General features: G+C 49.0%; 1 protein-coding gene and 1 pseudogene across 1 annotated transcript in view; one reads left to right on the forward strand and one right to left on the reverse strand.

The window, feature by feature from the left end:
* Window positions 1-5,785: 5,785 nt before the first annotated feature.
* Window positions 5,786-6,531, forward strand: LOC109449225 (small ribosomal subunit protein eS6 pseudogene; annotated as a pseudogene).
* A 10,103-nt stretch (window positions 6,532-16,634) lies between these two features.
* Window positions 16,635-21,840, reverse strand: part of KCNK3 (potassium two pore domain channel subfamily K member 3) — a 37,599-nt gene continuing 32,393 nt past the window's right edge. Inside the window, exon 2 of the mRNA XM_074331806.2 lies at window positions 16,635-19,928. Within this exon, the coding sequence (XP_074187907.1) occupies window positions 19,009-19,928 (920 nt within the window). The 3' untranslated portion in view covers window positions 16,635-19,008. The remainder of the gene's footprint in view (window positions 19,929-21,840) is intronic.

Below are 21,840 nucleotides of genomic sequence, written 5' to 3' on the forward strand. Positions count from 1 at the left end.
TTCTGAGAAAAGTAGAGAAGAATTAGGTGGGTGTGTTCATACACAGGCTTTGCAAAATCCTTTGGATTATTATTTGATTAAATTCAGGGATAGAGCTTAATGTATATGTTGGGTACACATTTGCATCATAATTTTAGAAGCCATGATTTCCTGGATTACATAACATGCTCACAAACTGAACCTGAGTCCTTTCTGAGCCTTTTAGAAAGTCAAAGGTGGGTCAGCCGCTTTGTGTGGTGATTTTGGCCATCAGAAGAGCAGTTGTCTCCTAACTTCTCAGATTTCGTGGTCCTGATTAAAGATTACAGCTTGCCTGAAAAGCATGAAGATTGGAGTTACATGAAATGGAGCACATTTGCAAATTTTCGGCACAGGATGGAAATTTACTGAGCGTTAGGGAATGCCCCTTCCACAGAATCTGCAGGTGTGGGTGGGTGTACCCCTAAGAGCGCAGAATCTTCACAAGTGGAAATGACATCTGTACGTGTTGTCCCAGACTAGGAAAGAGAGGCCTGCTTCAGGCTGGAAGGAGTCTGTCATTTAGAGCAAAGTGACCATGGTTCAGTCGCTTAATCGCTCAGAGCCCTACTTTCCTATCTGTAAAACGGGAATGTTAATATTCATAGCTTGTTGTACAGAGGGAAGGAGGACAGAAGAGGAAGTGCCATGGGAGGCCTGTGGGAGTATGAAGATAGCTGGTGTGAGGTGGGGGCTGGTCTAAGCAGAGAGGTACAGGAAGGACCCCAGGCTGCCCATTAAAAAGCACTTCTCACGATTTGCATAGGTGCATGATCCAGTCTTTGAGACTTTTCTCCCAAAGTCGTGGACATTTTGAATAAATTTGCATGCTAAATTGCCAGAGTCCATTAAATGCATCAGTGCAAACCCCTGCATTTGTATTCAAAGCTTACTGCAGCCTGTGGCTTGCCTGAAAGATTGAACATTTCCTCAATCAATTTAATCACATTCTGGATTAGGAGAGAGTTATTTTATCCTGAGAAGGACAGAGACCTGTTTTGTTTAGAACAAGTTTTTGCTGTATGTCCTTGGGCTATTTCCCTCATGTATAGACTGTTCTCCTGGTAGAATGTGACCATCTCATGGGCAGTGACAAAGATTCTTTGCTTGACCAAACTTTAGTCAAGTTCATGAACGTTCTCCTAGGCTCATCTGTATACTTTCTTATAAAATCCACTTTTAGTAAGAACCCTGCTAAGTCAGTTTAAGCAGACTGAACCCCTCCATATCTGATTACCTTCACTATCTCATCCTCCTCCGTGCCCCCCAGGGGATGTCTGAGCCTCTGACCTGCCTTCAGCAAGAGTCCTTTCAGGTGGGTTTAGCCAGAATCCCCCTTATACCTGACATTTCCTCTTAGTAATTTTCCATCCATTGGCCCCCACCCTGCTACTAGGCTATAAATCACCTCTTGCCCATGCTATATTTGGAATTGAGCTCTGTATAACCCTGCATAGACTGAGGTCTGTTTTCCCTTATGGCACTACTGTTTTTATTGCTTTAACTACTGTCTGGTTCTGGTTTTTCTTTGACACAGCACTGGGTATCCAGTTGTCTGTCTCTCCCAACAGGGTGGGCTTTGCAGGGCAGCCATCTGAGGCTGTAGCTGGGAAGAGGAGTATAGGGCCTTGGGAGGAGGAGGGCAGGATAGATCTTGGCTGTCTCCTGGGGGACAAACTGTGACAATGAAACCAGGCCTGACAGAACCTAACCAGGGCAGAAAATGTGGGTGGTCTGTACTGGTGGTGAGGCAGTAGATATTGTTTACAAGCTTTTTCTGATGGACTTTATGGCTGGTTTCCATGGTGACTGGAGATGATTAGATCAGGAATCACCTGCTCCTTCTAGCTTCAGGCCCTCTTAAGGTCATTTTCAAACCTTCCCTCTTTGCCTTTCTTTCTTAACCTCTTCTTTGGTCCCTAACACTCCCCCATCAGTGAGGATCATTAGCCTTGGGGTGGGTCACTGTCTCCTGGAAGCTGGTGTTTGTCTTGGTCCTCTGGGAGCAGGATCGAGTCAGATCCAGATTAAGCATGGACTCCTACTTAAATTTGATTTCAAATAAGCAATGAATAATTTTTTTTAAGTATAAGTATATCTTCAATATTGTTTGGGAATATACTTATACTAAAAGATGATTCATTATTTTTCTGAAACTCGAATTTAGTTGGGCATTTCATTTGCTCAGACTGGCAACCCCGCTGGCCTGGCACCCAACTCAGTGCCCTCGGTCAGAGGAGGTAAACCATGACATCAGCTGCATTGAATGCATGTGTCTCGGGCAAATATCTTTCTCTGAATATGCTGTTGAGTAAGCGCATGATATTTTCTTCCTCTGATTCAGTTAAGTCTCTAAATTGACACCAGCCTCCTTGGAGGAGAGTCTTACACCGGGAACCCCCAGGCTTCTGTGTTTAACACCCTTCTGACTAGAAGTGAGGGATGGGGTCATCTGTAGGAAATTCTGAGGCAGATAGATTTGAACCCTCCCTTCTTGCACACAGTTTCAGGGTATTCCCAGATCTCGTGCAGCCCAGACATGGATTCCCTGGAGGGAACATGTGATCTAATCCAACCCTCTTACTTGTCAGAGTAGGAAGCCTAGTCCCAGAGAGGAAGTGACTAGTCCAGGTCAGTAGCAAGTGACTTGTGAGCTTTTTTTCCATTTATTTATTTATTTGGATTCAGTTTTTATTAATTAGCTTAATCTGGATAGTAATAAAAAATGGGTTGGCCCTAGAAATGCTTAATTGCATTAAAAATAATATAACCTGTGAGCATACGAACTGAAAAAAGGTGTTTCCGAAATATTTGGGAGACACTGAACATAGTTTGGAAAGTGAGTTATTGCTAATTTTATGGGTTGTATTAGCTTCCTATTGCTGCTGTAACAAATTCCCATAAACTCTAGTGGTTTAAAAGAACACAAATTTGTTATCTGACCATTCTGGAGGACACAAGTCTAAAATGCAGTCACTGGACCAAAGTCAAGAGCTGTGTTCCTTCTGGAAGCTCTAGGGAAGGATCTGTTTCCCTGCCCTGTCCAGCTTCTGGAGGCTGCCTGTGTTCCTTAGCTCCTGGCCCCACGTCGCTCTGACCTCTGTGTCTGTAGTCACCTTTCCTTCTCTAACTCGGACCCTCTTGCCTCCGGTTTATAAAGACAAAATCCTATGATTACATTGGCCACTTCTGAATAATCCAGGATAATCTCCCAACTCAATAACCTTGGTTTAATCACGTCTGCAAAGTATCTTTTATCCGGGCAAAGTATCTTTTATCACGTAAGTATATTCACAGGTTTTGGGAATTAGGACATTATTCTGTCTACCACAGTTGTGACAGAGGAGTCTTGATCCATCAAAAAAGTCCTTAGCTGTTAGCGAGTGAAGTAATTACAGGTGAAATGATTTGCTTTAAAATGTTCTTGTTATGGACTGAATGCTTATGTCTCCCCCAAATTCATTTATTGAAGCCCTAATCCCCAGTGTGATGGTACTTGGAGATGGGACCTTTGGGAAGTAATCGGGGTTATATTAGGTTAGGGGATAGAGCCCTCACGATGGGATTAGTGGCCTAATAAGAAGAGGAAGAGAGGGTGGTCTCTCTCTGTGCGTACAAACCAAGGAAAGGCTATGTGAGGACATAGCAAGAAAATGATGTCTGCTATGTAGGAAGAGAGTTCTCACCAGGAAACAAATTGGCCATCACCTTGATCTTGGATTTCCCAGCCTCCAGAACTGTGAGATATAAATTTCTGTTGTTTAAACTACCCAGGCTGTAGTATTTTGCTATGGTAGCCTACGCAGACTAAGACAACTCTAGAAAAAGAAAAAAGGAGAAAACAAAAACAAAACTGAAAACAGGAGACAAAAGATGATAGTTGTTGAAGCTGAGTTTGGGGTACACAGAAGCTCATTGTACTATTTTTTTCTAATTACTGCATGTTTGAAACTTTCCATAATAAAAAGTTAAACATGCAATCTTTATGGTTCTGACACATGAATAGATAAGTAAATGGAAAAGAATAGGGAGTCCAGAAATACATCCAATACAGGTAGGGATTCAGTAAATAAAAGCATGGCATTTCAAATCAGCAGGGATTATTTAAATCAGGGGTGTCAAAACTGCGGCCCAAGGCCAACTGCTGTCCGCAATCCTTTGTTAATTGGCCCGCAGCAAATTCCAAAAATATATTTAGTTTACTTAAATAAACCAGGTGAGGCAATACGTACTTCGTCTCGAGTGAGTGGCCCGGCTGTTTGTATTTTACCGCGTATGGCCCTTGGTAAAAAACGTTGAAAAAAGTTTGGACACCCCTGATTTAAATAGTCATGGGACAATAGGGTAGATATCTGAAAAAAAGGAATTTGGATTTCTACCTCTCACCTTACACCAAAATAAATTCAGTTTGATCAAAGATTTGACTGGAAAAATGTTAAACCATAACACTGCTAGAAGAAAACATAGAAAGCCATTAAAATATTGTAATACTTCTGGAGTGGAAAAGGTCTTCATGAGTATGATACAAAACCTTGCATGGGGAAGAAAAAACATAAATAAAAACAAAGATATATGACAGTCTGTGAAAAATATTTGCAACCCATGTCAAAGGGCTAATTTCCTTGCCATTTACAGGGGTCTTAAAAATCAATACGATAGATATTTCTCCAACGAGGGTATACAAATGATTAATAACACATGAAAAGGTGCTGAACCGTGCTTAACCATTAGGGAAATGCAAATCAAATCACGTCTACCACTTGACTATAATTTTAAAAAAAAGGCAAATAACAAGTGTTAGAGAAGACATAGGGAAATTGGAACCCTCATAAACTGCTGGTGGGAATGTAAAATGGTGCAGTTGTTTTGGAAAACAGTTTGGCAGTTCCTCAAAATGTTAGACATAGACATACCATATGACCCAGCAACTCCACTTTGAGTATTTACTAAGGAGAAATGAAACCATACATTCATCCAAAAACTTGTACCCGAGTATTTAGAGCAGCATTACTCATAATAGTCAGAAAAGTAGAAATGACTCAATGTCCATCAACCGATGAAGGGATAAACAAACGAGGTGTATCCACACAATGGAATATTAATCAGCAACAAAAAGGAATGAAGTACTAATATATGCTATAAAATGGGTGAACCTTAAAACGCTATGCTAAATGACCGAAGCCAGCCACAGAGGACCAAATTCCATGTGATTACATTTATGTGAAATGTCCAGAATAGGCAACACTATGCACAAGGTAGATTAATGGTTGCTTACACCTGGGAGGTATTGAGGATGAGTGACTGATAATGAGGACGATGTTACTGTGTTTCTTTTTGTGGGGGAGATGAAATGTTCTAGAATTAGATTGTGGTGGTGGTTGCATAACCCTGTGAATATGCTAAAACCACTGAACTGTATACTTTATTGGGTGACTTTTTATGGTATGTGAATTGTGTCTTAATAAAGGTATTAACAAAAATTTAATACAAAACAAGACTAGAAACATAAAAGGGAAATGGACAATGAGTATAACCAGACAATCTGTGGAAAAAGAAATACCTCGTTCAACTTCACTCATAAGAGAAATGAAAATTAAGAGTCTAAAGAACACCATTTTCACCTCTCAATGGGGGAAATTTTAATCAAAGTATGACAATGTAATGTTGGGCAGGCTGTAGGGAAACACTTTGTACACCGATGGTGGAAATCAAGACAGTACAGCTTTTTTTCGCGGCACCTACCTGGGAGGCAGTTGGCTGCTTCAGGATGAAGGAGAACATCTCTTTTCCAGCCACTGTCTGCCAGAAACTCATTGAAGTAGATGATGATGCAAACCTCGCACGTTTTATGAGGAGCGTATGGCCATAGAAGTTGCTGCTGACGTTGTGGGTGAAGAACGGAAGGGTCATGTGGTTAGAATTAGTGGTGGGAAGGACACACAAGTTTTCCTCATGAAGCAGGATGTCTTGACCCATGGCCGCCTGCTCCTGAGTATGGGGACAAAAAAGGACTGGAAAAAGAAAGTACAGTCTGTTCTGTTGGCGTTGTGGATGCCAATCTGAGTGTTCTCAACTCGGTCATTGTAAAAAAGGAGGAGGAAGATATTCCTGGTTTTACTGATACTGCTGTGCCTCGTCGCCTGGGGCCCTAAAGGGCTAGCAGAATCTGCAGTCTCTCTAAAGAAGATGACGCCCACCCCTGAGTTGTGAGCAAGCCCCTAAACAAAGAAGGTAAGAAACCTCGGACCAAAGCGCCCAAGATTCAGCGTCTTTTTAGTCCATGCGTCCTGCAACACAAATGTGGGCGTATTGCTCTGAAGAAACAGCGAACTAAGAAAAATAAGGAAGAGGCCACAGACTATGCTCAACTTTTGGCCAAGAGAATGAAGGAGGCCAAAGAAAAACACCAGGAACAGACTGCCAAGAGATGTAGGCTGTCCTCTCTGAGAGCTTCTACCTCTAAGTCTGAGTCCAGTCAAAAATGAGATTTTCTAAGAGTAATAAATAAATAAGATCAGACATTAAAAAAAGGAAAAAGAAAGAAAGGAAGGAAGGAAGGAAGGAAGGAAGGAAGGAAGGAAGGAAGAAAGAGAAAGAAAATCAAGACAGTACAACCTCTGAAGAGGGCAATTTAGTAAAATCTATGAAAATTACACATGTACAGTATTTACCCCAGCATGAAGCTGCCATGTGCCTCTGGACTGTCTGCCTCTAGATTTGTTTGACATGAGCTAATAAGGCCGTCAGTATTTAAACTCTTATTATGTTGGTTTTTCTGGTATCTGAGATCAAAATGATTCAGAACTGATAATCCCAGCAATTCCACTTTTAGGAATTGATTCTATAGGTTTTCCCATATGTGTTTGTTATAGCAGCAGATTGGGAGTCACATAAATGTCCACCAAAAGGAAAGGAGTTAAATAAATGGTGGTACCTCCATATACCCCACAGAGGGAATACTGTGAGTCTTTACATAGGAACAAGTCTGCTCTTTATGTGCTAATGTGCAATCACCTCCAAAATACCTTAAGTGCCCAGTGAAGGAAATGCTACCTTTTATGTGAAAAATGAGAAAATATGTATACTTTTAAATATACAGTCTCCGGATAGACATGTAGACACTGATAACTCTGGTTGCCTCTCTGGCTGGGAACTGGGTGTTGGGGTGAGATTCATATTAAATTTGTATTAAATTTCACCATATACCCTTTTTGCACCTTTTGCACTCCATACCATGTGAACTGTTACCTACTCAAAAATGGTAACCAGAATAAAGGACACACTGTCAGGAAGATGGTGCATTTCCTTTACTCTTACAACTACTGGAATTGAGAGCTGCTTCCAGATGTGCAGCATCCCCTGAATACCAGGGAAGTTTGGGAAGCACAGTCTTGCTGCCCAAGCTGCGTTGTGGTCCTGGAGACTGGATATTAACTTGCTGTGTGCCTTTAGGTTGGTCACTTTCCTTCTCTGAACCCCAGCTGGACCACCTGACAACCTCAGGGCCTCCCAGATCCCCGGTTCTATTTCTAAAGGGCAGCCAATACGAGGTTCATTCCACAGCCACTAGATGGCGCGCTGCCCCTGCTGCTAACGGGGAGGTGCTGGGGCTGGGGCCCATCCAGCTTTTAAAAATTTGAGTCACCTGAGGGAATTTTAACGTGAAAAAAAAGCAAACCCACAGTAGTATCTTGGGCATTGTAGGGTGAGTAATTCAAGGAGAAAGAGAAGCAAAATAACAAAAACGATGGCAGAGGGCTCAGCTTCTTTGGGCTCAATTGGTGGAGGATGCAGTCAGGTGTCCTCAACCAGGACGGCAGGATGGATGGGCTTATGAGGTGGGTGGGACCCCAGGCCTGGCTCAAGGTTTCAGTCTCTCTGTCAGTTCTGGATGCCTCGGCTGGGGCAGAGAGCCTTAAAGGATGTGGGTTGTGGAGTCAGGGTGAAGGGTCTGTTGACCTCTCTGAGCCTCTGTTTCCCATCTGTAAAATGGGTATAATAGTCATAGCTGTCTTATAGGGTCGACCTGGCAAATGAAGTATAATAGGTAGTTCTCTTAGCAGTCTCTGCCCTTGACATGTTAGATGACTTCAGTAAATGTAGCTGTCAGGTGTATAAAGAGTGGAGAAGCTGCTTCTGCTAAGGCACCTTCTCCCAGAGATTGATATCCATGGCTCGGAGCCTGGATGGGAAGCATGAGGGCTTCTTGGAGGAGGGAGTTCTCTGGTTTGAGGCAGCAGTATCCCAAACTATTGTGGAGACAAAGCTAATCATTGCTGGGCTCCGAAGGCATTCCCTAGCCATCCAATGTAGACAGTTCCCAGATTTTACTTTTTATGGGGACATGTGAGGAAAGTACTGCGTATCTTAGCTTAAAAGCGGTTCTGTTTAAATATTATAAAATGTAAACTCAATGGAAAAAGAAGGGAGGATGGCCTTTTAAAGAAATTTTTGGCCAAAGCCAGCATGTGAAACTGCTGGAAATCAGTAGGACTGTTAATGTGTAATTTTTAGCGACTCTGGGCAAAATGACCTTTTCTCCACAGCAGAGATGGGCTTTAGCGAGGAGGGGGCAGGCAGAGTAATTGCGTCAAGGAGGACAGTCTTCTCTAGAGTGAAAAGTGACCCTGTGGGAGTGGCATTAAGCACCTCCTTGCTCTTTTCCCCAGCGCCTCCCCAAGCTATGTGCCTGCAGCAAGGGGCACCCTTTTTTTCCACACGAAGGGGCTGCTTGTGCACCACGTGAGGCTGTGCCTTCCAGAAGGAACTCCTTTTCAATTCCACCGAAGGAGCAGCCCAGCTTGCTTTAGCCCTGGGAGAGTGGAGTGGGAACTGGTTTTCCTTTCTCCCGAGTAGAGACACCCGTTGACGTTGACCTTTGCTTGATGTCTGGCTTGTGTAGCAACCCCGTATGGATTGTTTGTTACACCTTGAAACAGATCTGGCTTCACTTGACATTGGTAACACCATGCGTATAGCAGTTCTGGGGTGGGCAGAATTAACCAGAAGCTTTGGCGACCTCCCCACTGACCCTCTGGTAAGGAGGTGTAGGGAACTTACACCTCAGCCCGGCCACCAGGACACACTGAGGTGGGCTGCTTGGCGGACCTGGGTGGGCCATGTTCAATGCCTCTGTACTTTGTTTTTTAGCAACGGCTGTTTTGAGATAACACTGACATATAATAAACTGTACATATTTAAAATGTTGAATTTGATAAATTTTGATGTGTGAAACTGCCAGCACAGTCCTGATTACACCAAACCTTCCCTGCGCCCCTTTTTAATGCTCCTCCTGCCACCATCCGATCCCCTCCCCTGCAACCCTCGATCTGCTTTCTGTCCCTCTAGATTAGTTTACACTTTCCCCAGCTTTATATGAATGGAATCCTGCAGCGTGTACTCTTCTTTTCAACTGACTTCTTTCACTCAGGTGATTTGGGCTCGTCCACGCTGCATGGATCTCTGGGTCATTCCTTGGTGTTGCTGAGTAGGAGGTCGTCCTTGGGATGCATGTGCTCCGTTGGTTTATCCATTTACCTGCTGGTGGACGTTTGGGTTGTTTCCAGTGCCTGGTGGCTACAAGCTTGTGGCTTGTGTTGATGTGGAAGGAAAGCTAGCCAGGGAGCCAGGAGCCCCTGGCTCTGTCACCTACTCACTGCTTGCTCATCCCTCCCCTCTGTGAGCCTCCGTGTTCACTTGTAAAACAGAAAGCATTGTACTCATGGTTCCTCAGTTCCTTCCAGCTCTGATAGCCAGCTGTTTATGTTTCCACGTTGTTCCAGCACTCCATGCCCCATGCCACCCTGCTGTGCTTGTGGTTGTGGTGGGAGCAGACAATGGAGTCTGGGTCTGGGCACCATACTGCCCAGGCTTCACTCTGGAGCCCCGAGGAGGAAGTCCCTGCTGCTTATCAGTTCCTTAGGCTAAGGAGTTTGGAGTTAGCAAGGGCTGCCTGACTGGCCCATGAATCCTGGGCAACGCTTGTCCAGGCTCTGCTTGAGCACCCCAGGGATGCGTGTCTCTGCCAGGGTGCTGCAGCCGCACCCACCTTTGTCAGCAGAAAGCTGAGCCTCTGATTCCACAGGCTCTGGGGGCCCGGGCAGGGTGGGGTAAGCTGGGTTGCCGCTTCTTTCCCTCCCTCTCTGACTGGCCACCCTCCCTGTCTCCCAGCAGCCTCAGCAGTGCCCTACTTAGACCCCAGGGAGGGGTCTGCCCATCTGTTCACCACGATGGGCTGGAGGGGGCGGGATGGCAGCAGATTCATATCACGTCTGTGGTGCCAGATCTGGGAGATTAATCCCAGGTCGCTCAGGTCTCAGGAACACTGGTGTGGTTTCCCTGTAGCCTGATGTCACCCCACCCACCTGCTGCTGCCTCTGGGGGGATCAGGAAGAACTGAGCTCAGGCTTACTCTGTTTTCCAGAGGCCACTAAAGCAGTAGCTGGGTCCCCCTGCTAGCCTGGGAGGAGCACCTGGGAAGCTGAGAAAACAGTGGCACAGTGAGCCAGAGCGTGTGGTGGTCAGGCATGGAAGGTGGAACACATAGCCTTGGGTTCAAAACCTGGTTCTGCCACTTACTGGTCGGTTGACTTTGGGCAAGTGATGGGACCTCCCTGTACCCCAATTTCCTCTCCCAGGAGATGGAGACAACTGTGCCTACATCCGCAGGGCTCTGCTGAGGACCTGGTAATACACCTAACCCAGCTCCTGGCACTCACTTAACAAATTTCCTTTGCTTCGCCTACCCCAGCCCTAGCTGACCTAAGAGTCCTGGACATCAGCAGTTTCCTATGGCAGATCTCAACTGTTGGGGCCATCACGACTATTCCAGTGACTGCCCTCCTATCTGCTCTCCTCAGGGACAGGCCAGTTGCCTGAGAGAGGAGCCTAGCCTGAGCTGGGAAAGGGATGAGAAGGACAGTGTTCAGCTCAGGAGTTGGGGCTGGGTGTGGGCTGGGCAGAGCTGAGCTAAATGAAGAAGCCCAAATGAGGGGGTGAAGGCTGAGCCAGGCAAGGAAGCACCTGCTATTTTCAGCAAGTTCAAATCCCCAGCTCAGGTCGCTGACACCCTGGGGGGGCAAGGGAACTGTGGACTGGAGCCCAGCCACCTGCGAGCTTTGATCAAACAGACAATTTTAGAGCACAGATAAAAGGAAGTGGTAAGTAGCAGGAGCCAGTAACAGTTCACCAGGAACATGCTGGAATAAATGTCACCCTGAATTAATGGTCCTCTATTAGGGCCTGTTCTCTTTGATATTTTCATCAAAGGCTTGAATAATGGCTCAGAAAACTGGATTATCAAATCTGTGGGTGGTGTGGAGCTGGGAGAGAGCAGGATAGATTTAATAGTGGAACCAGGCGTCAACATCTGGAACATCATCAAAAGCTTGGCACCAACCAGATGAGATCTAGTAGTGCTAAGTCAATGAGATGTTGCACTGACATTAAAAAGAGCAACTGCTTAGCTTCAGTGCAGGAGAGGCCTGGCTTGAAAGGGACAGAACAGACACTGACTTTTTCTCTTGCCCTGGTATTAACTACCAGAATGTACAGTCAAGGACAGAGAGATGTCCTTAGACCTTGCTGGCCTGGATAAATAAGCAGAGATCAGAGAAAGGAAGGAGGGTCACTTTAACTGTGACTTGTTAGTCTGGGGGAAGAATGCTATGACTCCCCCACCTAGCTAGGTCGGTGCAGCAGGCTCCCAGGAATCACTCTTAGAAACCACAAGAAGGGGACTTGGCATCTTCCTTTCAGGTTGGATGTCTACGTGAGAGATGAACGTGCTGGTCCACCCTCTACCTGTTTGAACAAGGGTAAAGGGCACTGGGGAGAGGTGACAGGTTCACTGGAGGCCGTCTGCACTCACACTGTCCGGCAGGGTCAGGATGTGTGAGTGTCCTGTGGGCCAAGTGGACACTGGAATATGGCTGGGCCACCTTTGGATTTTTATAGTCTTCCACCCAAGAGAGCTGGCTGCGAGGCCAGAAGAGGCTGGTGGGGGAAGGATGACCCTCCAAAGGCTTGAGCTCTGGTGACACTGGGCTGGCCCTCTATGGAACAGGGCAGTAAAGAGGCTCTTGTTTGCGTTCTAAAAACCCCTCGTGGGGCGTGGGAGAGCCAGCACAAGGAGGGCTTCCATTGTCTTTCGAGTCCCTCTTCCCCAGCCTGACTGTGGAACAGTCAGAAATAGAAGGTGGGCATGGGGGAGGAGAACACGCCTCCTCCCCTTTCTAAGTCTCTTGGGCTGAAGGATGGTTTATTCCGGGAGCAGGGAGGGGAGAATATTAGCATTAAAATGGACTTGAGATTAAAGTTTTAAACTGGACTAGACTGGACTTCCTTCTACCCAAGAGTGACCACAAAGCTTTGGAATTGGCCCCAACTACTATATATATATATATATATATATATATATATATATATATATACATATATATATATATATTTTTTTTTTTAAAGGTTTTTGTTTTGTTTTGTTTTGTTCTTCTTGTTTTTATTTATTTATTTTTTTTTTAGTGTGTTTTTCCAGGACCTATCAGCTCCAAGTCAAGCAGTTGTTTCAATCTAGTTGTGGAGGGTGCAGCTCACAGTGGCCCATGAGGGGATCAAACAGGCAACCTTGTTAAGAGCACCGCGCTCTAACCAACTGAGCTAACCGGCCACCCTGGCCCCAGCTACTATTTAAAAGACAAGAATGGAAGACTCAACCTAGTGTTGCTAAAGCCTGTGAAGGGAGGAGAAACAAAGCCATTTCTTGTGATCCACTGGGTTCAGACAGTGCACCAATCCTGTTGCAGGAGCCTGTGGGCTATGAGGTTTTCGGCTGCCAATAATGGCAAACACATCTGGGTCTTTCACTTTCCATCTCCTGTGATAAGAGGTCCTGAGGTCAGGGGTTCCAGGGATCCCTCAATGTCACAGTGACAATTAAGCTCTCCATCTCCTCCTTCTGTCATCCTCACTATGTTCATGATGTCTTCTCTCTTGTTCACAAGATAGCTGCCACTGTTCCAGGCATCACACATAGACCTGGAAAGGTCCAGTTAGAGTAGAATGGTGTTTCCTCCGTTGTGATTTCTTTTAGGAGAAGGAAAGCCTTTCCTAGTAGCGCCAGGAGACTTCCCTGAAGAGTCTATTAACGAGAATTGAACACCCTCAGACTTAATCCAATCTTTGGAAAGATGTTTGAGGTCGTCATAATTAGCTTTGTGCCTGGAACTGGGGTTGGAGAAGGGCGAACATCTAAGGAATGTCAGCCCTTTGCTGTCAAGGCAGAAGGGCGCAGGGATGGTCAATTCCATCATAGTCCCTGCCCTAAGGAGTTGGCACCACCCACAAGGCTCTCCCCAGCTGGGAGACTGAGGGGTGGGGATGTGAATCTCTTGATATTTGTCCAGACGTAGATGTGGGAAATTTCCAGCATGAGAATGACTCAACTATAGAGATTAGCAGCTTTCATCTGAAATCAGAGTCAGTGAAGGCTGGGCTCCCACTCTGTGTATGGTGGTGTGAGGAGGGTGGAAAGTTAGGCTATCTGGACACTAATCCTGGCTACACTTTTATCTTGCTTCATGACCTTGAACATCTCACTTCCTCTCTGCAAACAAAAATCTCTTCCTTTAAAACAGAGGAGTGCAGAGTCTTTTTTCCCTCCTCCCCTTCTTCAACCTCTCCCCTGCCCACTCCGATTCAAGCCGTCGTTTCTCAGTCTAGTTGTGTAGGACACAGCTCCCTGGCTCGTGCTAGTGTTAGGAGCTTTGTGCTCCCCTGGCTGAGGCAGGTGGTTGCCGGTCATCGGTGGGCCGCTCACAGCAGCTCACGCTGGCTGCTGGCCACTCTTGCTGGCTGCCCGCGCGGTTCCTGGCATTAGGAGCACGGCGCTCCAACCGCCTGAGCCACCAGGCCGGCCCTGGAACCAGGGTTTTAATCAGCTTTGGGAGTGAGAAGGGGCATCAGCTGCATGCTACTTGGTGGAGATGGGGAGGTGTGCCCTGGCGTGGGGAGGCTAGCGTGGTCAGTGTGGGCAGTTGCTCTTTCTTTGGGCAGTATGTCTGTCCTGAAGAAGTCCTTCCCTGGCCCTGAACAGCCCTCATGGCCCCTGGTTTCCTGAGATGAGTTGTGGGATGCTGTTCGGCTTGGGGACAGCACTGAGCCTATAGAAAGAGCTGAACGGTCTGACATGTGGGAGTGGGGGACCCTGGGTGGAACATGATTTCTTCGCTCCATCAGAATCTGGCATCTTTGAAGGATGACATTTTAGATTACAGCCTGCCCTCTCACCAAAGTTTTGAACGAGAAGCGACGTGTTCTAGAGAGCTCTACGATACTGCCAAACCTTTGCTGAAGACATGGACCAGCATGAGGACAGGAAACAGCGAGGTGGGTGAGAACGTATGCTTAGGAGTCATCGGGCCTGGGCTCAAATCCCAGCTCTGCCACCAGCCCACGGCCTGATCTTGGCAAGTGAGCTGCTCTGAGCCTTGGTTGGAGCTGACACGTAATTGAGAATAAAATGTGTATTTGGTAATGCCATGGCCTTCAGTTATAGAAGGACTTATAAACTACATTCTTTTTAGAATTTATTGAGGGGGAGGATCAGCCTTCTCTCTTCATCAGACAATGAGATTTGGCTACATCAGCATTTCCCAAAGCGTGCTCTGTGGACCACAGGGTGTGAAGCTATACCACACAAACAGAGGGTCTGGTGTTGGGCATGACTTTGCACAAGCCTGGGGTAAGTGGAAGTAAGCAGCTGTGTTTGCTGCAGGCTTTTCAGAACCTTTGCTAAGCTAAGATGCCTTGTGAAGCTCTAGGGGTGAGTGACACGCACAGCATTTCCCCAGATTCACTTGGCCAAGGAACCAACAAGCCACACCATGGGACATGTTTTGGGAAGAGCTGACATTGCAGGCCTCTTTCTCTCTTGGCTCCCAGAAAGCTTCTGTCTCCATCTGATCTCACAGGAAGTTACCACATCAGCCCGGATCTTGGTATATTTAATACCCCACCCGCACTCTGTGGTGCTGGTTTTCTATTTTCGTTTTGCTGTACATATAGTATATATATTTTAGTGCAGGATGCCTCAGATGTTGTGTGGAAGGGAGGAGGGTGGGGAAGGCATCATCTGGAGATAAAGAGCCCATACTAAGACCACGGGCAATTCTGAGCACTTAGGAGCTGTGGGCTGGGGTGCAGTTCAGCGCTGTCACAGTTCTGAAAACTGGGATGAACGCAGCCCTTTGGAGATTCCGTTGAGCTCTGATTATTTTGTCCTGGGTGATGAAGAAAGGAGGGCAAGTGTCAGCATGTTTATGTTCTACAAGAAGTGCTTAAGAAAGTAAAAGCAACCTTGTACTGGTCACCGCTGACCTCAAAAGTGACATCATTTCTGCTGTTGCACTAAAAAAGGCAGAGGCAGTGGGCCATGGGCAGGAAGCCCTGGCTTTGATGAAGTGGTTATAGGTGCAGGTAAGCCAATGGGAGCTAAGACTGCCATAAGGGCCACAGGCCAACAAGGAACATGTCCCAGGAGACTGCTGCAGCTGCAGGGAGCAGCCAGGAGCACTGTCACACTGTGTCCTGCCTCCTGGGGGGGGGGGGGGTGCTGGTGCTACCACTTCTGTGTTGATCCCTGATCCCCCAATAAATACGCTTCCCTCTGTGTCTTTCAGTTGATCCATGTGGGTAGGTGGGAGGACTGGGAGAGAGTGCCCCTACCTCCACCCTTTTTATTTCTTCTGTGTATTTCAATTTGCAGGGAGTAAACCATTAATGGGGAGAGAAATCAATTTAGTGTGTCGTGACCAGCATTTTATAACATGAACTGGAGTAGAAAGTAGTAGAATGCATTGGCTGTAGTAGGGGTTAAGTATTGTTTTATGAAAGAAAGATTGGTGGATAGGCATGCGGATAGATAGCTATGGGGTTGCAGTGTAAAAGGCATTGTGGATTGTACTCAGCGACATCTGGAAGCGACTGGCTAGCAGATTCCAGGGGATGGCACCAACTGGGCAGGGTGTATCTGCTCCCAGGGTCTGTCCTGGGCTCCGGGGTCCAGTCCCAGGCTGAGTTGTCCCTCTATACCCAGAGAAAAATGTACCCGGATGTCTCCCTTTGAAAGAGATATCTTTGTGTGAATCAGGCCACTGGGCCTAGGAGACCCTGCTGGAGGAGGACGGTACCCCCACTCTTGGCTGACAGGGGTGTCACTCTCAGCTGGAGAGTGTCCAGTCAGACTCTGCAGGCTGTGTGAGGAGGGGGCACACTGGCCTTGGAATCCCCAGCTCTGGTTCTAATCCTGGGTCTGCCACTCACAGTTGTGAGACTCAAAGTAAGGGGCCTCAGTTTACTCATTTACAAGGGGATTTCTTTTCTAAGGTCTTGTCTTATTTTTATAGTTGTTCCAGGGTGACACTGAGGAAATCTGGATCTTGGAGGAAATCATAAAAGGGAAGCCAGTGTCGCCTCCAGGCTTTTCCCTAAGGCCCCTGGAAGCAAAGGGTCTTCGTCAGCCCGAGGTGCATCAGCTGGGTGTGTCTGTAGACTCCGGTGGGGGATGGCTGCTCCCTGGCAGCGCCCAGGATATACAGAAGAGAAAAGCAGCTGAGCCTGAGCCTGGTCTCCATGACAGCATTTATTAGGCGCCATTCTCAGTGTGAAGACAGATAGGCAGGAGGGGCTGAAGGGAGGCCATGGCAGCCGCAGCCTTTAGGGTCCAGGGGCTGCCCGGGGTGGGGGTGTGGGTGTGGGGGCATGTCACCCACACATATTGCATATTCTGTGGCAGTGTGCCCAGGCATAAGGCATTGGGGAAGCAGAAAGGCTGCCTGCAGTGGGAGGGGTGAGGGGGAAGCAACACTGGCCTTCCAGTGCCCTGGGAAAGACCTAGCTGAGACGGAGCCGTCTGCCACGCTCAGCCCAGGGCCATTCAGCCTCCTTCCCCACCATTTCCCTGCAACTTTGGTTGTGGCTCCCTCGGGACTGACAGGACAGGACCCCTCGAGGGCAGGGTCACACACAGGACAGAGGCATCCAGCAGTGCCCCCCACCCCGACATAAACACAGAGGACACCCCTGGGTCCTGGGCCCTGATCTCCTTGGCATGTGGGCAGTCAGCTCCTCCCACTGAGGGAGGACTCACACACAGGCCAGGCCAGACTTCTTCTCTCCTAGGGCTTTCCAGAGGCTGAGCAGATGGCTGGGTGGGGCTGAGGCTGATCACCCTGTGGGCCCCTACTCCATCTTTCCTGAATGCCAGGACTGGCCTTGCTCAGCAGTGTTAAGGAGCTGACATGGGAACAGCATGGGAGGGCAGTACTGAGTGGGGAGAGTCCCCTCACCCACCCCTTTTGCTGTCCTGAGTCAAGGTACCAGCTCTAGCTGTGTGTCCCCACAGTGGAGCTTAGGGTCTCACCTCCATCTGCTTCTGGGCTTCTGGGTTGCAGGGGGGAGAGGCAGTGGGCACACATGTCCAAGCACCCCACCTGGGAGGGGCGTTTCTTGCTGCAGCTTTAGCTTATCTCTAGCTACTTGGGACACAGGCACCAACACTGGCTGTGGCGCCAGGGATAATGTCCCAGTAGGATATCCCTGCCAGCTCTTCAGATCACTCTGCCCGATTCCCAAACTCCTAGAACCCCAGCTCCTGGCCTTTTCTGGGTGAGATGCCACCTTTCTTACTTTGGTCCCAAGGACTTCCCTGTTTGTAAGCAGGGAGTCTAGAGACTGAGGGGTCCTACCCTACCTCAGGGGCCCATTCAGAGCCCTGCCTCCTCGCCAAGTGGAATAGAGGCTGAGTACCAGCACTGGCTCAGGCCTGGGCTCTGGGTCTGGTTCAGGACCTAGTTGCCCACACAATGCCAGTGTACAGGGCAGGAGCTTCGCTTTCAGGAGTGGGCAGAGGAGTCGGAAGGAAAGGGAACTCAAGCTGGGAACAAGTAGCCTGGGTTCTTGTTCCCCTTTGCCTTTTGCTATCTCTGTCACCTTGGGCAAGTCACGTCAACTGTCTGGGTCTCACTGTCATTGGTAAAGTGGGGATGAGGGCTCCTGCCATGGAGTGACCTAACTGGAGTGTTGTGAGAACCAAATGATGAGTAGTCAGGACAGGGTTTTCAGAGGCTAAAACCCATTCCACAGCTGTCAGAGTTGGTAATTGTCAGTAGTGGCCGGGATGGCAAGTGTGAAGTTTTCTGTTTGATTCCAAGGGTAGTATCTGGAAGGCTGGATTCCCCTTGCCCACTCTGAGAATGTGACTGGAAGCCAGTTAGCGTTCATCTGCCAGTGGGACCACCCTGCAGCCTGGAGGGTCACTCCCCTTTCTGCAGCCTGTCTGTCCTTCCTTCTGTCTGCCTGCCCTCTGGGGACTAGCTTTAGGGACTGCTGGTTTTCCACTTGCTCCATAACTGCAAAGCCATGCAAAACAACACAGAGGGTCGTTGGAGGTTGGGAGACACAGCTGGGGATGAGAAAGGGGAGTGGACTGGGTGGGGGTGACCTGGACAAAGACACCCTGGCTTTTGGAGCCAAGGGAAGGTGGGAGACCTAGCAGGACAGAGGTATAAATAGAGATGCAAACGTATACGGAACACGAAGTCCCCTCCGGATATAGGGTGGGGGGGCGGGGGAGGTCTGGGTACCAACAGGGCCTCTGAGGACTGGGGAGCTCCTTAGATTTCCAAAGGGATGGGAGGCTCCCAGCTTCTGGCTTCCCTCCCCACTACACCTCCCCTCTCAAGTTTCACATTTCTCGGAATTTGCAGGGCGCAGATGGGGGCTCCAGGGGTCCTCAGAGCCCCGGCTCCTGCCGGCTGGTGCAAGCAGGCACAGTCGGAGATGGGGGAGGGCTGGGGAAAGGTGGTGAAGGGTGTGTGGGGGGCGCCCCACGGGCTAAAGGTGGCTGAGGAGGCCCCCCTCGCCAACCCCTGCTGCTCCTTGGGGCAGGACCCCCGCCCCGCCCGCGCTCCCGGGTGCTCCAGGCCCCGCGGGCGTTCACACGGAGCTCCTGCGCTTCATGAGGCCGCGGAAGGCGGACAGGCTGTGCAGGCCCGTGGACACGGAGCTGATGGCGGAACGTTGCGCCCCGCTGCAGAGGCAGCGGTGCGAGGGCGTGTCGCTGTAGCGGCCTCCCCCTCCCGGCGACGAGTGGCTCTGCTCCACGCACGTGTCGGACGTGGAGAGGTCCCGCGGGATGATCATGGGGATGGAGTACTGCAGCTTCTCGCGGCTCTTGTACCAGAGGCACGAGCACATGGACTGGAAGTGCAGCACCTCGGCGTAGACGTTGCGGAAGCCGCCACCGCCGCTCGCCGCCGCCGTGGACGAGGCGGTGTCTGTGGTGTGCGCGCTGCCGCCCGCGCCTCCCCCGCCGCCGCAGCTCCCGCCCGCCTGCCCGTTGCGCGTGAGCAGCGCGCGGTGCTCGGCGTCGCGCTTCTCATCCTCGGCGTTCATGGTCATGAAGCGCAGCACCACGAGGTTGAGGAAGGCGCCGATGACCGTGAGGCCCGTGAGGATGTAGACGAAGCTGAAGGCCACGTACTGCGGCTGCGTCTGCAGCGCCTGGTCCTTCTGCAGCGCCACGTAGTCGCCGAAGCCGATGGTGGTGAGCGTGATGAAGCAGTAGTAGTAGGCCTGGAAGAAGGTCCAGTGCTCGTAGTAGGAGAAGGCGGCAGCGCCGATGCACAGTGTGCTGATGCACGAGAAGAAGCCGATAAGCACCATGTTGGCCATGGACACGTCGGCGCGCCGCATGCCCAGCCCCCTCTTGGCGCGGTGCAGCAGGTACTTCACGAAGGTGTTGATGCGCTCGCCGAGGCTCTGGAACATGACCAGCGTGAGTGGGATGCCCAGCAGCGCGTAGAACATGCAGAACACCTTGCCGCCATCCGTGCTGGGCGCTGCGTGGCCATAGCCTGGGGGGAGAGGAGTTAAAGCACACACTGTGGGGCTGCCCTCCCGGAACCTGCCTCCCTTCCCCTTTCTCGGCCCTTCTCCTCCCCCACCTTGTAGAGTCCGGCCTCTCCTTCCTTCTAGCCGAAGAGAAGACAACACACACAGATAGGAGCATGCCTTGTCCCCACGTGCTGTGCTAGTTTCTTGCTGATTCTCGGTTACTCTTGTGATAATTCAATAGGGTTGGTAGGAAGGAAGGAGGAAATGGAGGATTAGGTGATTTTCCCAAGGTGACACTGTTTCGAAGCAGCACAACCTGTTATTTGAACTGTTTGGCTTCAAAGTCCTGACGCGTCTTCTCTACCTAGAGAAGGAGCTGACTCGTGGGGCTGTTGGAAACTTTGTCCAGAGACAGAGGGATGGTGTGACGGATACTGGCAAGTCAGTCCGGAGACCTGGTTCTAGTTCCGTGTCTGTGGGCTTTAGACCTGGGCCTCACTTTCCTTGACTCTAAGGGGAGAAGGTTGGACTATACGGGTTCTGACATCCTGGGATTCGGTGTGGAGGGAGGGAAACCGAGGCCTGGATGTCTGCTTGATGATTTCCCTCTTGTTAGCCAAGGCAGCTGGGGTCCTCCAGTCTCCCTGAGGCAGTTGGCCCCACCGGTATCAGAAGAGAAAGGAGACAGCACCTCACCCCCACCCACAGCTGGATGAATTAGTGCTCCAGGGTCCTCATCAGTCTGGGCCTAGGGGTCATCCTCTGTGCCTGGTCCCAAAGTAAGGTCTGTCCTTGTGGGGAGGTGCCATTGCCCTTGTCAAAGCAGGAGCTCTGGGTGTCCTTCCAGGTGTTACTGTCACCAGCCAGCAACCCTAAGCCCTACCTCCCCCAACCCCACGCCCCAAGCCAGGAGACAGACAAAGGCAAAGCCTCCTTTTGAGCAAACCATTAAATGGCCTGTGGGGAGACCTGGAGGGTAATGGACGCTGGATGGGAACTCAGAAGCCCTAGGCACAAGTTCTGGCTGTGTGACCTTAGGCAAATTACTCCCCCTTTCTGAGCATGTTTCCTCATTTGTAAAATGAGTTCTACTGGTTCTGGCCCTGGCCCTTGTTTTCTTCACTGGGCTGTTAAGATATTTATTACTTTCACTAATAGGATGATTAATAATAATAATAATAATAATAATAATAAAAATAGTGCTGGCAGGTTTTCCAATTTTTCCTCTTTTCTAAGCCTCATCAAAACTTAACCAAATGCTGCTTCTTTCATGCAGTCATCCTGGATTCTTCATAGGGGTAGGTGATCTCTGTTTTGTGTGGCACTGAGAATGTTCAGCTTTAGACTCCAAGGCCAAAATTATCACCACCCCCTGTTCCATCCCCCAGGGCCCCCAAGTATATATGTACAGATAAACACTAGGTTGGGGTGATGGGGTGAGCACTGCTGGACCTTGTCATCTTCCTCTCTAGTTACCCTCTCCACATTGCCAGCCATGCCCATGGAGTATGCCCAAAATACTCCATGGGCATCATGTTTGATGACTGAATGGCAGGGCAGGATACTGTGTGCTTTGGTGTCTGATCTGAATTCAAATCCTAACTCTGCCATGGACTGTGCGTGTTTTTTTAAACCTCCCTGAGCCTTAGTTTCCACATCTATAAAATGGGGTTAATAAGCACACCTGCCTCACAGAGCATTTGTGGAGAAATAAGTGAGGTAATGCGTTTAATGTACTTAGCCTAGAGCCTGGTACACATCAAGTGCTCAACATCAGCTCCCTGCGACGAGTAATGAATGAAGTACCTGATTGCTCTCGTATTTCCAAGAGAGCACCTGGGCTGAGGGGCAACTCAGTTCCAGTAAAGCTGGCATCTCTGTCAGCCCAAGGCCATTTGACTCTTAAAGCTCAGGGAGGTCTGGGGACAGCTT

This window comes from Rhinolophus sinicus, chromosome 2, assembly GCF_057876585.1.
Source record: "Rhinolophus sinicus isolate RSI-liver-muscle chromosome 2, RSI-T2T, whole genome shotgun sequence".
In the NCBI taxonomy this organism is placed as follows: Eukaryota; Metazoa; Chordata; class Mammalia; order Chiroptera; family Rhinolophidae; genus Rhinolophus; species Rhinolophus sinicus.